A 16742-nucleotide genomic window follows, 5' to 3' on the forward strand; every position below is an offset into this window, starting at 1 on the left:
GCTGTACCGTCCTTGTCGATGACCTCGGAGAAGCCATGGGCTAGCCGGGTATAATTGAGGTCATGTTTGGACTGGCCAGAGCAAACAGACGTGCTGCCTTACCGGCCAAACCACTGACCTCATATCAGCTCAACCGCAACCATAAAGGAAAAACGTGACTGTTGGAGTTCCACAAAGATTTGCATCAGCTATGCTAGTGAAGCTCCCATTTGAAAATGTGCCTTTTTTTGCACTAAAAGACACCATTTACTTTACCAGTAAAGAAACAAGATACAAGGGGATCCATCTCTGAGGGCTCCATCCGGAATGGACTCTTGACACAACATTGAGACACAGCCCATAGCCCTCATTCGACATTCATTGCATTTATAGACTGGTGTGTGATGTGCACCTTGCGCACGGTAAAAAAGAGCCAAGCTCGACCCCACGGGCAATCATTGCACACATTTTGCAAGTCTATTAAAAGGACCATTCCTTGCTCAACACAAGCCCCTCCAAGCGTTTTCTTGGCTCAGCCAAAGAAGACGTGCATGTAGTTTAATCCCCGGAAGCCAATACAATAATGTTCAAATATATGGCTGCTTAGGGGACAGAAGATGAGAGCACCTACAATGTACCCTCATTCATTTAGAAATAATGTTTGCACCTTGTGTCAAATAATAAGGCAAACACTGCATAAATCTTTACTACAGCCTAATTTGAATGCAAGACTCACATTAGCCCCCCACCCCCGATCTACTGTCTGTATTTCTATATATGGACACCAGCTCATGATTTTACTGCTCTGAGCCTTGCTTGCTCAAAAGTACACTCCAAGAAAAAAGAAAAAAGAAAAGAAAAAGGTCAGTCTCCATGTCAAGAAAGACTGCGAGCTGGGACTCACTCCTGTTGAATACTAACAAAGTACCGTCTAATTGTATTAAACACTGGCTGCCGGCCAATATTTGTGCAGAATTAGCCTTGTAAACTACGCTGATTGCACAGTTGATGTAAAATTTTGCAGCTTTTCGTTGTTGCAAACATCTGTCCAGCTGTCATCTACTTGTCTGCTGTCCATCTGCCCATCTCTCCATTTTGAGAGGCAAACACCATCTGGATTGATCCTTCTCACAAATGTATTAACAATCATACATCTGCACAAAAACGAGCAAAGCACCTGATAGGCAACATCTAGTCAAGAGTTTCCCAATTTTTATTGAACAAAAACTGCCACTAAACAAAAAAAAGTGCTATATATACCTTCATTATCTCATCTCAATTTACTTGATGTAAAATCTGGGACTATTTAGTTGAACCCAAAACTATTATTCTGTTGTATGGTAGCAGGTGGATACATATGTCATTTGCACCTTCTGCCATCTAGCCAAAGGACATTTCATTGTTCTGCTTGTCACTTATACGTTGATGTCATAAATCGATGACAAAGACTCATTATTTATCATTATGTACAAATATTTTTTTGGGACCACTTAGGAGTATTTGTATAATTTTCCACGGTACAGTTTTTGGGACTCACGAACCTTGTGTGTTACCTTCATAGGTATCACAAGGTGTCAGGGTTTGACTCTTGGATTACAAATTTCCAACCAATTTAACAGATTGTAGACGTAGCTCTCATCTATGATAGCGTAAAGGTGTGAATTTATCTTTGAATGAAGCATGTATTGCAATTCCTAAAAGAAAATGAGAGTGTTGTCATGGTAATTGTGGTTGAGGAATCCATGTAGCAACTGTGCCGACTTACGAGGGCGAGGTTGCGTGTGCAGCGCCTGCTCCAGGTCGCCCAGCATGGTGAGGATCACATCCTTATCCAGTTGCGCCGTCCCCTCGCGAGGCCCTCCCCCGGAAACCTCCTCCTCCGCCCAATAGCCGCCCTCCTTCTCCTTGCCTCCTCGTTTCCCACAGCCCGTGCCTGCTGCCTGGTCCTCTTCCGAACGCCCGCCGCTCCCTTCTTGGTCCGCCTGCTGTTTGGGCTTGTGAGGAGGCTCGGCCCGTGAGTGGCCGCCGTAGGATGCTCGCTGTGGCCTCCCGCCCGCGGCGGTGCACCGCCAAGGCACGGGGATGAGGGAATGCTCTGACTGCGAGAGCATCTTGGTGAGGGAGAGAGACAGGGATCGAGCTCGAGGGCTGCAGCTTCTTGTGGCCGCCTCCTTCCTGGGGCTGCCTTGAAGGCTGCCCCCTGCCCGCTGTGATGAAGACGACGACGGGTACACCAATGAGCTCTGACGTTGCGGGATGCGAGGCGGAGGTTTGTCCAGCTCCGAGGCGTAAACCCGGTGCTCGCCATCACCGTGCAGCGTCAGGTTGGTAAGGGAACGCTGCTTGAGCCGCAGGTTGAGGTTGTCAGGAAGGGGCTGGGGAGGCCGTCGAGCCGGGCTGCCTCCCTGATACACCGAAAACTCGGCACCTCTCTTCATGTCTTCTCACAGAAGCCCTCCTTGTTTTGCCAGCTTACCTCGTTGCTTTCTTTGACTCAGTGGGTAAAAGTAAGTTCATCCTGGCTTGACTGTTGCTGCAAATAGGACTGAATCAAAGCATGCAGGAGGGAGAGACATGGGTCCCATGCCTCCCGAACTGTGGTCCGAGTGTGAAAGAGAAAGCACTCCTCTTCAGGTAGACAGGGAGAGTCCAGATCCATCCCGGAGCCAGCCCATGCTCTCCATCAAACGTTACAATTTAACTCCTTAGGCGCTTGCTCTCCGGTCCTCATGCTTTAACGCCTCCAGTCCTCAACCACCACAGTCAGGGGCGTGAATGAGCCGGTCGCTACATCTCCCTTCGTCTTTCTCACATCCTCCTCCTCGCACGCTCTTTATCTTCCTCCCTTATTAAACGACAGTCTTTTCATTTACTCGTATCTTGGCCCCCTCCTCCTCCTCTGCCCTTAATTACCACCTCGTCGCTCCGCATCTTCTGCCTCCCGCTCCGGCGCTGTGATGGTGCGTCTCTCCTCGCAGTTGGAGAGTGAGCGGCTGGTAAAGCCACAGCCAGCAGAGGACTCGCACGGCTCTCTCTCGCTCCCTCTCCCAGCTCACTGTTTAGCATCCTCTCTTCCTCATAAGCCTTCCCTCCTGCATTCTCCCACTTTCTCCTCCAACCTCTTATCTTTCCTTCCTCAACTGTCCTTCCACCCTCGCAGTCCCTCCATCTCAACAGCGACTTGTTTAGATAGTGCACCTGTAAGCTCGCCGTCCCTTGCCGACTGCCAAACTTAATTAAATGCTATCTGGAGGCGCTTAACGGCGAGCCTGTCGGCTTATCGCGGATCAACAATGAGACCACGGAACCCACATATTACTCATCAATCAGTAGAAGCTTTATTAGCCCCCCAGCTGCCATGCACATGTTGAACAAGTCTAATTTGTAATAGCTGAAAGCACAGTGGGACCCATAAAATGTCAAAATCAGGATATCGTGTCCTTCGAGGAAAAGCTCATCCCACAGGGCTAAAGGTAAGTATTTCTATATGTCCAAGCTTTTTGTGAGAGTCATTTCCTTGCCTTAAGTTAAAATCTACACTTAATATATGTGTTATTCTTAGATACCCTGGTCTAGAGACAAAAAGGTACGTTTAACCCTACCATCCATGTCACAATCAAAACCGACTATCATGATTTCAGTATGTACATTTCTCGTGACCTTTTCTGGTTAGTGGCGTACCGTGAGGTTGTTTTCTTTTTTTTCTTTTTCTGGAGAGCTCAGTATTGTTCATTCGGTAATTTTACCGATTTGACATGTCATCATCATTGCTCTCTTATTTTTTATTTTTTTGTATGTGGGTGAGTATGTGTATGTGCGTGTGTTCGTGCGAGTGTGTGTGTATTCATTAGTTCACCTAAAACCTATTAAAAAATCCCATACCGTTCACCTAAACCGAACACTTCCAGCCAGAGTCGGGAGGCCGTCAGGAGACCCGAGGAAGGACCAAAGAAAAGAAAGGAGAGTGAAATCCAGCACCGACCAGACACCACCCAGCAGGCCACTAACCAGAGTCCTTCACGTGAGATTGTTTTCTAATGCAAACTATGTGTGTATGTCTCAGTTCAACAAAGGCTGGAAAACACTGCAATGCCACATCAATCAATCAAAGAAATCAAAGAAAATGAAACGATGCAAACAGACAGCGGGACATGTGACAACAACAAACAAGTGTTTCTGAAAAGGCTCCAAACAAAAGTTAACGGCCGGCGCTGCAGTCTAATTTTACTCTCAAAATGAAAAGGCTGGGAAAAACCGCGGCCGAAGAGGAAGGTCTGGGAAAAAAAAGCCTAGCTTAACGCAGAGCTCTCATGCCTCACAGTTAGTGTTGTTTCATATTAATTCATTAAACATGGTGGACAGGTGTCTTTGTATCAAAAAATGTTAACAAAAAAATATGACATTGTCAGTGTCCGATTATAAAAACTCACGCAAGTGATTGCGACATTTAGCATGGTTGATGACAAGAAAAGATCGAAAGTGACATCTTCAAGGAAATAAAAACAAGAGTGAACGTTTGATGTTATCATTAGACGGCAAATGAAGATGTGTTTGCTCTGCATGTGTCATACGATGGCTTTTGTATGACGCCCGCGTTGGGATTGTCGCAGATGACGGCAGCCGCGGGGGCGTAAACAAAGAGCCACAGATGCTCCCTGTGTCCGACTGTCAGCTCTGACCTTTTCCCTTCGCGACACAACACGAGCACAGGAGGGAGGACGTGGGGGGCGGGGGGTGGCGTCCCCAAATAGACATAAAAGACACCCGTCACCTTCCAAACACATATTGTATGGACAAGATTAGCACCTTGTAGGAGTCACATCAGTGTCCCTCCTGAGAGGACCCTTAAATTTAATGCTGCGACACAGCCTTTAGTCCTGCTTACTCAAAAGGACAGCTAATCGATATTGCAATTTAACTGGTTTCATCTAAGCTAAACACCTGAATAGAAAAGTAGCGGAGCAACAAAGGCAAACAAATTCTGGTACAGGACAGCAAATCCCATACAACAGCATTAGGCGTTATTATAATAGATCACTGAACAGCACAAGTGTAAATGGTGTAAATGCATGGCGGCATATTGTCACTGCACACATGGAGATACGACCAAAAAGTGTGTGTGTGTGTGTGTGTGTGTGTGTGTGTGTGTGTTGGTGTCCATACCTGATATCTCCTCCAGGCACTGTTTGGCTGTCTTGCTGTAGACCAACTCCCCCTTGGTGGGGCTGAGGCAAGGGTCAGCCGGGGCCACCATGGTGCAATCATTCTCCGAGAACGTCCTGCAGGAGCACAAAATAAATCATCCCAAGCTCAATAGGAGAAAATCAAGTGAGTCAAGAAGTCTTGGAAATTGTTTTGTTTCACTACTGGGAAATTGATTGGTAGAGCATTGGATTTGAATTTCAAAATGGCTCCTATACAAGCCAAATGAGAAAATAGAGTGAGACGCTTATGTTGACTACAAATGGAGGAGAATGCCACACTGACATTTTAATGTGCAGTAATTGTGTGAATGTAACACTAACATTACTGTGCCTGTTCTTATCATGTTCTTTGGGATTAGCTTGTTGGCCAGTAGCTGGTCTTACTCAAGTCTTATACACACAATATAAAATAAGCTCGTTTTAACCATCTTCATCTTTGCTCTTTTCATTAACCTTTTGCTCATTCACCAGCAGGAATGCTGGCATACCATCTGAGATGGTCAATAACACCATCTCAGCATTAGTGCACAATTTTGGGGAATCAGAAATAGGAATATCCGCAAACCTGGTGTATACATTAAGACATTTATCCAGACCCCATTAGAGGTCAAAATGATTTGTTGACAAGTTGACTTTACTACTTCTTGATGTCAACTATTTGCTACTCTTAACCCTGGAGAACCCACAGGGTCAAATTTGGCCCCTATAAATTCTGCTACTCAAATAACAAAGACCTTTTTTTATTTTATTTTTTATTTTTTTTACAAATTTAACTTCAAAAGTCCAGAGTGCCACTTCTGACCCCTGCATGGGGCCATCTAGTGGATGAATATTGCACTTACATGAGCCAGAGTGTTTTGTTGAGCTGGAAATCAATCCAAACAAAACCATCTTCTCAGCAAACCATCAGATGGTAAAATTGTGTTTTTTTTTGTTAATCTATTTCATATCATGTTGCAGAATGCCTAGGAGTATGTTTTATATATATATTTTGATAAATTAGCAACTCTGAGCTAGTTAAAAAAAAAGGGTTAAAATTTAAAAAACATATATTTTGGTGTTCAGTGAACTTATAGCAGTCATTTAATGTATTTTTCATAATTTTCCAAAGAAGAAAAGGGCTCTTGGGTTCTCCAGGGTTAAAATATCCATACCAGCGGTACCTTGGGACTGGTGGTGATGCAAACAACACAAAGTGAGGAAATGATCTGGTCTGGTCTGCCAAAATATGCTTTTACGTGAAACCATTCATTGACATGAAAATAGTTAGGGCCACTGTCGTCATTGATTAATCGTTACATTCAACTACAAAAAAAATACTTTGCCGTTCAACGCCTAACACTTATACATTGATCATGTCTGTAGTCCCCAAACCACAATCCTCATGATGAACATCAAGAGGAATTTATTGACAATAAGGTTCATTAAAACGGTGGGAAGAAGGGCTCCGCAATTGACTTGAAGGAAACTGCATCTTCCCCAAGATATGTGCGCGTGATGGCAACCGATAAAAGAGTGTCTCCAGTCGCAACAGATGGACGCCTCAAAAGGGAAGAGGGGACGTCTCGGGTGAAACGCGTGCAGTGTGTGTGCCAGCGCGTGCAGTGTGTGTGTGTTTGTGTACAATCAGGGTTCAACGGCAGTAACAAGGATGGGGTCCAGTGCGCTTGTTGATAACAGCGTCGCATGAACACACAAACAGACGTGACAAAATGGACGCACACAAGCACAAAGTGAGGAAAAGTAGCACCTGCGGAGGTGCAGATAAAACCTGTCACCCAAACCAAGCAGCGTTTCTCACGTGTGAAATCAGGTTTTGCCTACCCCAGTGCATTCAGAGATATTACCCATCACTGATATGCACAACACTTTAGAGGCCAAATGAATAGCTTAGCAAATGCAGATAGCCACAGCAGTAGTATGTCATTCATATTCATGAGAATTGAGGGGATGCTTTACAAACTGTTGTCAAATGAAAGGTGGATAACTTTTTACTTAAAATTAAGAGTGATTCCATTTTGAATGATGAATTAGTTAACATAGAAATCATGAAATAAACGGGCCAAAAGAATTTTGTTTGTATGAATGAGGTCAATTTCAACCAGCCTGCAGTTCTGTGCGGGCGGGACATTAATCATGCGTACACACAGGCCAACAACTGTTAAGGTTTTCAAAGGGGATGAGAGGATAAAACCGTAAAAAGGGACAAAATTGCTCCAATTTCGACTGAAAATAGAGACAATTGCATCAAATGGCTGATGGTGTCTGTGCACGATGCCCGGATGAGCATGAAGAAAGTGGATTGATGCAACAACAGTATTAAGCTCACCCAAGTCAGCACAGGTGAGGATTAGTTGAAATGTGCCATCGCTCCATTTCTGTGCCTGAAAAGGATAATCCCTGCAAATTCTTCCCTGCGAGTTCAACTCTCGCACAACTTCTTGCTTCTTTTACCTCAAAATGTCAAATGTCATTTTTTTTTGTTCTTTTAAAACAGCAACCCGCAGGTCTTATAAAAGCCAGAGACATAATTCGTCTGTGACACACAACAAACAGTATTCACCTTCATGCATTAAATTTATACGGTATCTGCGGTAAATGTCTTTTTGCTTCAAAGCCCTTGAAAAAAAAAAAATAAAAAATAAAAAAAAAATAAATAAAAAAAAAAATATATATATATATATATATATATATTTGTTGCCTGCACGGAACGCCGACAAGGCTTCAAGGTAGAAGTCTGCTAATCTGTGAGAGAAATATTATGCAAGAGTAGAAGTGCACGGCGGAGCACAGATATCGCTGCATGCAAACGGAGGACGGACTAGGGGAATATTTTCAAGGTAATGTTCTCAAAAGCTGAATGTCAAGTCACATGGACACCCAGTCACAAGTCCTTCATTGCATAATCTATTGCGTAATTGGATGGCAAGTCATTTCTGCAGAGGTGGGCAGAGTAGCTAAAAACTGTGTAAGAGAACTGTTACTTAATATTATGGCTGAAGTAAAAGTCAAAAGTAGTCCTCCAAAAATACTTAAGAGGAAGTATTTAGTCAAGTACTGAGTAACTGGTAAGTAACTGGTAAGTAACTTCAGATGAATGTCAAAGAGACAAAAATGTAAAAGAGGAACGTGCAACAATATTACAAAATGAAAACAATAATGCGGTTCATCAATTCAGACCAATTTACACACGTGTAATGGTCTAAAATGACATTTGTTTGTTTGTTACTAATGAAAGAGCACAATAGCCTTAGCTGGCAGAGATGACAAGATAGCGTTCATAAACGCATCACTCTGCTGAGTTTCAGTGTGAGGTTACGAGTTTCTCTGAGAAAATAAACCAAATTGCGCAAGAGCAATATCAGCTGTAATGGAGCAAAAGTAGCATTTCTTTTGAATAAAAATGCTCAAGTAAAAAGTATGCTGCATTAAAATTATTTTGACAAGTACAATCTATCCAAAATGTTATATAAATGTAACTTTATTATACTAAGCATCTCTGCACTTCAGGTTTGGGAAGCACGGTTTCCAAGCCATTCCCATTGAGGAATTTAACTTTTTAGCATAGAATTGACTATTACCAAACAGGATGTGAATCTACTATTTGATAATAACTGGATGTCTTTGAGACTCCATTCAAAAGAACATCCAGCAATTATTGGCTATAATCTCAGGAGTGATCGCTGCGGCGGTTGGAACTTCCCAAAAGATTAGGGTTGAAGTTGTGCTGGAAGGAGTCAGAGCTGACTGCACGCAATGGAGGAGGTAGACCGAAGTGGGAAAAGGGGTGAGGGATTAAGCCGTGTTTAATGGGATTGCAAACTCTCTTTCTCTCTCAGAACAAAAGGCATCCAAGACGTTGGCAGCTCCTCTGGTTTCTTTCCCCATCCTCCTGTCGTCGCAGAAAATCGGCCGGGGTGGGCAGATTTACACACTTTCTGCATGTCTGAGGGGGCTTAACCATGCGTCTCAACATGCATCACAATGCTGGAAGTAACCAAATACAAATTCTTTGTGGAGCGGAAGAAAAAGGATGCAATAGTGTGAGTACTTGTGCTGACTCATCTTACCTGTACATGAAGGGAGCCACAGTTGCAGTGTTTGGGTGGTTGTGCTGTTGCTGCTGTGGGAGCTGAACGACTCCATTCCCTCCGAGTGCTCCCCCTCCCCCTGCCAGGACCCCGCTGGATGCAGACAGGGCCGACGTGCTGGTGGAGGAGGTCATGCTGGTTCGTTTGCCCTCCGGACCCCCGATGGATCTCTGCGTGTAGAAACTCCCGCCTTGTCCACCTTTGACCAGCTTGGTTCTCTCTCCCTCTCCTCCCCGCAGGTTAGCACTGCTGTTCAGGCCCGTCTGGCTTTGGGACTGAGCCTGGGGCTTTGCCACACTTGCGGAGGGGGTTTTAAGTCCTGGCTTGGGGATTCCACTGGAACCTGAGGAGCCAGCAGTGTCTTTCTTTGCTTGCTTTGCTCCCTTGGGCACCAGGCTGGCGATTTTGGACGTCTTTTTCGTTGAGTCCGCAAAGGAGTCTCGCTCCTCTTTGGGTGGAACGTAGACTTGCTTGCTCGCCGACTTGCTTTTGTCCTCCTTTTCTTTGGACGTGGACCTACTGGTGTTTGTAGAAGCCTTGGAATACGATGAGGAAGACGGGGTCTTGTTTGTGGCACTCAAGGAGGATGCGGTGGTCTTGGAGGGGATCTGTTTCGCCGTAGCGCTGCTACTGCTGCTGCTGCATACTGAGCCCGTGGGCGTGAGCGCGTCCTCGCCATACTCCGACATGTCATCCTCTTCCTGCAGAGCCATCTCAGCCATGGACGGTGACACCCGCGACGCCGATCGAGGGTTAATCATACGGAACTTCTCCAGCATAGAGCGATGGGGCGCAGCGCTCACTTTGGAGCCGTCATTGCCATGCGGATGGATGCCTTCCTGGGCGTGTGGTGATGGGGTTGGCGACGGTGAGTTGGTGGGGCTGGCCAACATGGAGGAAGTGGCGCTGTGCTTGAGGTTCATGGACTTGCTCCGCCAAGACTTGCTTGTGGCAGAGGAGGGAATGGCAGAGGCCAGCTGCTGCCCAGTGAGGCTGGTGGGGACAGTCCCACCTATACCGCTTCCGTTCAGGCCGCCGGTTAGTGGGATGCTCCTCATTGCCTCTGGAAGAAGAGACAAACAAAGAAGCAACTGTTAAGGGTCTAAAACAGGAATCTGCAACATGTGGCTCTTTAGTCCCTCTCCTGCGGCACCCTGTGGTGGATCTGTAATCCTCTTTTTTTTAGAAATCAATTATTATTATTTTTATTATTATTATTACGTATTTATTTGTATTTTTGTTTGGTAAAATATTTTTCAAATGAATTAACGATTCAGATACAAAAAAGAATAATTAAATATTCCCGCAAAATGTAATTTTTTTACGTTGAGAGTAAATGATGAAAACGTTCTTTAAAAATGACCTTAGAATGTCCAAGTAAGAGAAAAAGCAGAAGTTCACCATAAAATGTCCATGAAATTGCCCAAAATGTCAGAGAATTGAATAAAAAATACATTGGAAAAGTAACTATGAAATGTCCAAGAAGACATCCTGAAAATTACCATAAAATGAACACAAAATTGCCCCCCCCCCCCCCCCCCCACCAAAAAAGACAGAAAATGTATTTTTTTAAAAAGCAAAAAAGAAAATATTTAAAAAGTAACTACAGTAATTTCTGGACTACAAGATGCTACTTTTTTCACATGCATTTGACCCTGCGGCTAATAAAAAGGTGCGGCTTATCCATCAGATCACAAGGGGGCGCACTATAAAGGAAGTGCAAGTGTCAGGCAGAGCAAAATACATCAAGTGAGCCCAAATACAGTAGGAGAGACAGAATGAGAGCGAGACAATTTGTGCCCTCATTATGAAAAAGAAAGTAGCGGGAACTCTGTGCGGTAACTTTTAAATACCTGCGGCTTACAGTCGGGTGCGGCTTATATGTGTAACAAACTCGAGTATTCCCCAAATTTAGCTAGCTTATTATAGTCAGGTGTGCCTTGTAGTCCAGAAATTACTGTATAAAATATTCAAAAACAAAATAAGAAATCCCCAAAATTACAATAAAATGTCCACAAAATTGCCCAAAATGTCATAAATTTGCTGGCAAAAATGTAAAAAAACAAAACAAAACAAAACTATAAAATGTCTCAAAAAAGGAAGAAGAGAGGCAGAAAATGACTATAATATGTTCATAAAATTGCCAAAAATGTCAGAAATTTAACAGAAAGGCAGTAAAGTCTAAAAATTTATATTTTTTGTGTCGTTTGTGGTACTGCTTTAATTAGACCAACACTAACACACTGTTTCCTAATCATGCTAGTCAAATGTTTTGCTGCAGACACATTTTTTATTTATTTGGCTTAAAATGGCGGGATCATGGATCATATAATCCATTGAGGATTTTATTTTGTATTCAAAAACATAACAATCCACATAGGAGAAGCAGAAGTTTGAAGTATTAAGTTCTTTGCAAACTTTTACAGTCAGATTGCTCATTTTCACAAGTCAGTGTTACACGAAGCACTTCTCCTGTGGGGTTTCGCACACATCGATGCAACTTTAGAAATGTTCGTTATGAAAAAAAGTGTCGGGTCCCAGCTAGCAGAATACTTTCGAAACTTTGGATAGAGACTCCTTTACAATGCACTGATGCCTTAAAGGATCAAATGTTCTCTCGCTTGCCATAGAAGCCTGCCATAGCATGTTCGCAGGGGATAACATGGCTCCTAAGTATCCATGACAACTAAAAAAGATTCCCCTGCTTGTGTTAATATGTAAAAAAAAAAAAAAAAAAGATTCTTACAACTCATTCAGGCTATCACGATCAGTGACGGGATCGGCTGCAAAAATGAACTGACTTTTGGCAAGCAATTACTTGAAGCACATGAAGAAGCCTCTGATCCAAAGATTGTGTTATGATTGTTATCTGCATTTACAAGGTCATGCACAGTTAGAATTTAATTAAATTTGACAGTTATTTGTATCATTGCAGGCCTTAATTGGGACTAAAGCTATTATTGAAGACAGTCGGCATTCTCAAATTGCTCCATAAGTAAGTGTAACGTCAAAAATGCTCAACAAATCACAGTTGCAGATCGGTTGAACTGTCTGAGGGTAACGCGACACAGTTGACAGCATCAAGTTACGCGCCATTTAACCGAATGTCTGTCTGCCTGTCAGTTAGCAGAGCGAACAGGGTTAGATGCAATGCAATGAGTCAGCCTCCCCTCCTCGCATTATAAGGCTCCTCCAGGCAGAGGGGAGAAGGTTCGACTTGGCTTGGTTCGTACTGAGGCACGTTAACAGGCTTAAACGTGACAAGCTCCTCAACGTCAAACACGCCTGCCTGTGGCTGTAGGATCCATTCAATGGACATTGTGTTGCTCCTTCAAGTGTGTGTGTGTGTGTGCCTTGGCCACCTGAGGGCATACATGGACCAAGTCCTCAGTAAGCCGCAGCTGTTCTTCGCAGAAGATAAAGAACATACGCCGGTGAGTATTGTTATCTAGATGTGTTGCTCCACGGTTTGTATTCAAATATACGTTATCACACCTGTTGTGGCTACTCTTGCGCTCCAAAAAATGTCCAATGTTTAGCCCGTCAATGGCATTTTGCATTAAACTGTGAGGCTGCAACTCTTTGTTTTGTTTAGTTGCAGAGTGAGTCTCTGTTTTTGACGAATCGCTCATTATCCGCCTAACTGCTGCTTGTCGTCTAGTTGAGTTGACTCAAATACAGTACATGATATGATACTGACATGATACAGTCATCATCAAAATTCACATACATGTATGTAGAAGGCACTGTGGCAAAAGCCTGTCAGATATTCCTTGAGGTGACGAGTGGATGTGAAAGACGGTGCTTGTAACTAATGCATGTTGTTCAAGTATTGGCTCAATTAACCCCGTCTTTAGAGAGCCCCCTCCTCCCCTTCTGTCGTCACCCCCCCCCCCCCCCCCCCGGGGCTCTTTCACAGCGCCGCCACTTTTCACCGCCGTGCAGTGACTTTGCTGTTACCATGGCAACAGACTTCGCTTTTTCTTTTTTCTTTTCTTTTTTACAGCCTGGCCAAGGAATGAAATGCCACTTGATCTGGTCGAAGATGAAAACATCCATGTTGCTTGGGTTAGAGTTTTTCATTGTCAATTCTTATTTTCATTTGCCCACCGCCAACTTATTTAGACTTATTTCGTTCTTTTAATCCGACAATGTTGTGCTCCAGAAAATACATGGACAGTTAGACTGAGTCAGCATCCTCTGTGTCTGAATGGTCTTAATGTAAAGCAGAGCAATCACCAGCTTTACATTAATTCATCTACACACTTCACAGAAACACATGTCCTTTGATGCCTATAAGTTAATCAGGCATTTGCACGGGAATACGAATAGCGCATCGCTTGTTGTGCTCTTCAAGCTTAGAGCACAATTCCAAGCATGACTTTCATTTAAAGACTGGCCCCTATTCTTGGCTGAGGAGTCGAGGCGCTCCCCGCATGGAACAGATGGCGGGATGGCTTCTCATCCACCCCATCTCTCCCGAAATCCGTGCCAGCGGAGGTTGCATGTGTTTAACCAAATTCCTGTAACTTTATCAAAGCGACAATTTGACATTCACGCCCGATTCACGCTGTTGCCGGCCAGCTGTGCAGAGGGGACGACCATATATGCACGCCATCACGGCTGTTTTGCGCATTCGTGATATGGGTTCATGGAATATTTTTGCACAAATGTTGGTATCTGAAAATATTATACATAATATACATTTATATATATATTTTAGGGTATTATTACCGTATATAGCAGGTACTCTGGCTTTTTAATTCTGATTGTAAATTGTCCATATTTGTCCATGTGTATCTTCCAAAAATCCGCTGGGATAGGCGTCCATTCACCCGCGACCTAATAAGGACAGCTTCGATAGAAAAGGACTAAATGGATGGACAATTCCAAAGTAAATGTAAATGTCACATTGAATGACAACAGCTGGTGATGTGTTTTAAGTCTCTTTTTTTGCTATTTTATTTTGGCTGATGGATGCAGTGCTGACATTTCAAACTAACTGATTTTTCTTTTCGTCGGGGCAACCCGTCGTTTTATCTCCCCTGTTGCGAACATGAGGTGCTTTGTCTTTGCATAGCTGCAGAAAAGGGTATGTTTTTTAAATGGTTTGACTTTGACAACACCGACATCATTAATAAGTGAGAATTTAAACAGCGGAATGTTGTCAGGAGTGTTTTTAATTATGCTCACAGTAGCCTGAGCCACTATTTATCTGTTGAAAAGTAAATGACTTTTCAGCCAGTGTGAAGATCCACTGTAAGGGCTGTTAATCTTCATCATGGAGCTTCTTCGATTTTGCCTGTGAAAAGGTGTCAACTCTGACACTAAATGGAATTTGTTATGTGTAACGCAGAATAACGACCTGGGGATGATTCAGCAGGGAGCGGTTAAAGTGGGGTGTGACTGGGCTTCTGCAAAAAGCTCATCTGAGTCAGTGGTGCCATCCAGTGGCTGCCTGCGATGGACCATGTTCATTTCCACTCAAACAACATCACATCCTCACCTCTGTCGTTGCCGCTGGCGTACTGGAGCGGCTTGCTCTTGTCAATGCTGTTGAAGCTCTGACTGCGGCGGTTCAGATTGGATGAGCCCGGACTCCTGGAGGCCCCGCTGCCTGCAGCAGGTACCCTGGAGGGTCCTGGTAACCTGGAGAAAAAAAGAAAAAAAAAGTGTCAGACAAAACAATGTTTTCTAGTGTTACGCTTTTTCTTTTAAGAATCATTGAGCATGAATATAAAATGCTGCGCTGTATTCAATTCGTATCTTTTGAAATGTTCAGACGTGTCTCGGGGTCTGTCTTAAGGATCATAGTGGGCTGAAACTGCGGGTGCTCCAGACAGATTCCTCTTCCCTGCAGTAGCAATCCAAACAAATCTGATCCAGACAGGCAAGTCGTTGCAGGGAGAGAAAAAACAACAACCCCAAAGCTAACACTTCAACGGTAATAACAGTAGTGTGTAGTTCTCAATCAACAAAAAGAAAGAAGATAATGGAATAGACGGGGGAAAACAAAAGTAAGGGTAGATGAATAAAAACCCAGACGAGAGAAAATGAGAGATAAACAGTGACAATTTAGATGGAAATCAGAGCTAGTTCCTTTCATCATCCGCTTCTTTCATCTTCCAAAATTCATGTTTGATAACTGCATCAGCTAGATGCGGCTTGGGAGAGAAACATGGCGCAAATTCTCAACGGCGGCTTTGTTTTAAGGCAACCTAATAGAAGCATGCGACATTCAAAACATGAATTTTTTTTGGGGGGCAGGGTGTGAAATTAAAAAAAAAAGTGTTGGGACTGGCCAGCGCACCTGGTCAGTTTCCCCTTTCCAGCTATCGCAGCTTCCACTCTAACCCGAGGAAACATTTAATGTGGTAATCGCACTCATAAACGGAGACGGACTACCACAGGGCGTTAGTCTGTTAGCAGCAAACAAAGTGCTATCTCTGCCAGACAGTCGGGCCGTGGCGGGTTCGTCCATGCTGGGAGAGATTACCGCCCATCAGGCTGGTGCTGCTGTGGCTCCACTGTTGTTGTAATGGTGGCCACCAGGGTTCACATGTACTGTGCTGTGTATTGTGAGCTGAGAACCGTGTAGAATGTCCACTGTTATCAAAAGCGTTGTTTATCTGTTCATTAGTTAGCAAGCGATAATTGAACATCTGAACTTTATTTTATAATCTTGATACCTTTAACAAAACCAGTGTTGGCTACAAGACTTTACAAATACTTTAGTCCACATGAAAACCTATTTGCGGACTGTTGGAACGGGTGGCAGTGTGACACAATTTGTGAAAATCACGAGCGTAAATTGCAGACTTTAACAAAACAACAAACTCGTGAAATGACATGAAGGAGGCCAGGAAAAACTAAAGTGTGACTTGAATGCTGAAAATTAGATTTTGCAAAGCCTGAAAGTATCCACATTTGTTGAAAAAGTTACTGGAAGCAGACACCAATTGGCATCTTACAGTTGAAAAAAATCTTCAGCGAGGAACACACATCGCTAATTGAGCTAATCTTTCCTCTCTTCCGACTACAGTCAGCAAAGGCCTAATTATCGGATTTTTCAAAATGATTATCCTGAGTGATTACGCTGTGGCGTGGAGTGAGTTAAGAGTGTTTTTTCCTCCCAGCTGAGCTGGGTTGACAATTGTAAACATTAAACAATATTCATGATTGCAAATCTATATATGTATATATATATATATATATGTTGACTATATATGTTAAAAATCTGTGTATGCATCCCACCTAAAAACAAATAAATGAACGAAATCGTTATCATATTTACCTTGTGTTTTTCTTCTGTGGCGACCCTATTCCAGTATGGCCCGGAGGACTTGCATAACGTGCTGTGAGACTGAAGAAGAAAAAAAGCAGAGTCGGGAGTGTTAACTTGAGTTTTACGAGGAATGTGCGCAGGGTCTTAATCCAAGTCTTAATGCAATAATGCAACATAGAGGCA

At 43.5% G+C, this 16742-nt stretch overlaps 1 protein-coding gene and 1 long non-coding RNA gene across 21 annotated transcripts in view; one reads left to right on the plus strand and one right to left on the minus strand.

Moving 5' to 3' along the window:
- Positions 1 to 16742, minus strand: part of nav3 (neuron navigator 3) — a 254657-nt gene that overhangs the window by 50434 nt on the left and 187481 nt on the right. For 17 of the 20 annotated variants that reach the window (XM_077543326.1, XM_077543328.1, XM_077543330.1 and 14 more), the window contains 4 exons: positions 16569 to 16637; positions 14781 to 14923; positions 9254 to 10337; positions 5143 to 5258 (listed from right to left, as the gene is read on the minus strand). In XM_077543326.1, coding sequence (XP_077399452.1) covers positions 5143 to 5258; positions 9254 to 10337; positions 14781 to 14923; positions 16569 to 16637 — 1412 coding nt within the window. Of the gene's footprint in view, positions 1 to 1744; positions 3068 to 5142; positions 5259 to 9253; positions 10338 to 14780; positions 14924 to 16568; positions 16638 to 16742 lie in introns of those variants that run through there. The other 3 variants (XM_077543334.1, XM_077543333.1, XM_077543331.1) reach the window with 2 other exon arrangements.
- LOC144034517 (uncharacterized) lies at positions 1840 to 5454 on the plus strand. The gene is made up of 4 exons (XR_013288237.1): positions 1840 to 3452; positions 3542 to 3565; positions 3888 to 4000; positions 5159 to 5454. It is a non-coding gene; the product is annotated as an uncharacterized LOC144034517 (long non-coding RNA).

This window comes from Vanacampus margaritifer, chromosome 15 (assembly GCF_051991255.1).
Source record: "Vanacampus margaritifer isolate UIUO_Vmar chromosome 15, RoL_Vmar_1.0, whole genome shotgun sequence".
In the NCBI taxonomy this organism is placed as follows: domain Eukaryota; kingdom Metazoa; phylum Chordata; class Actinopteri; order Syngnathiformes; family Syngnathidae; genus Vanacampus; species Vanacampus margaritifer.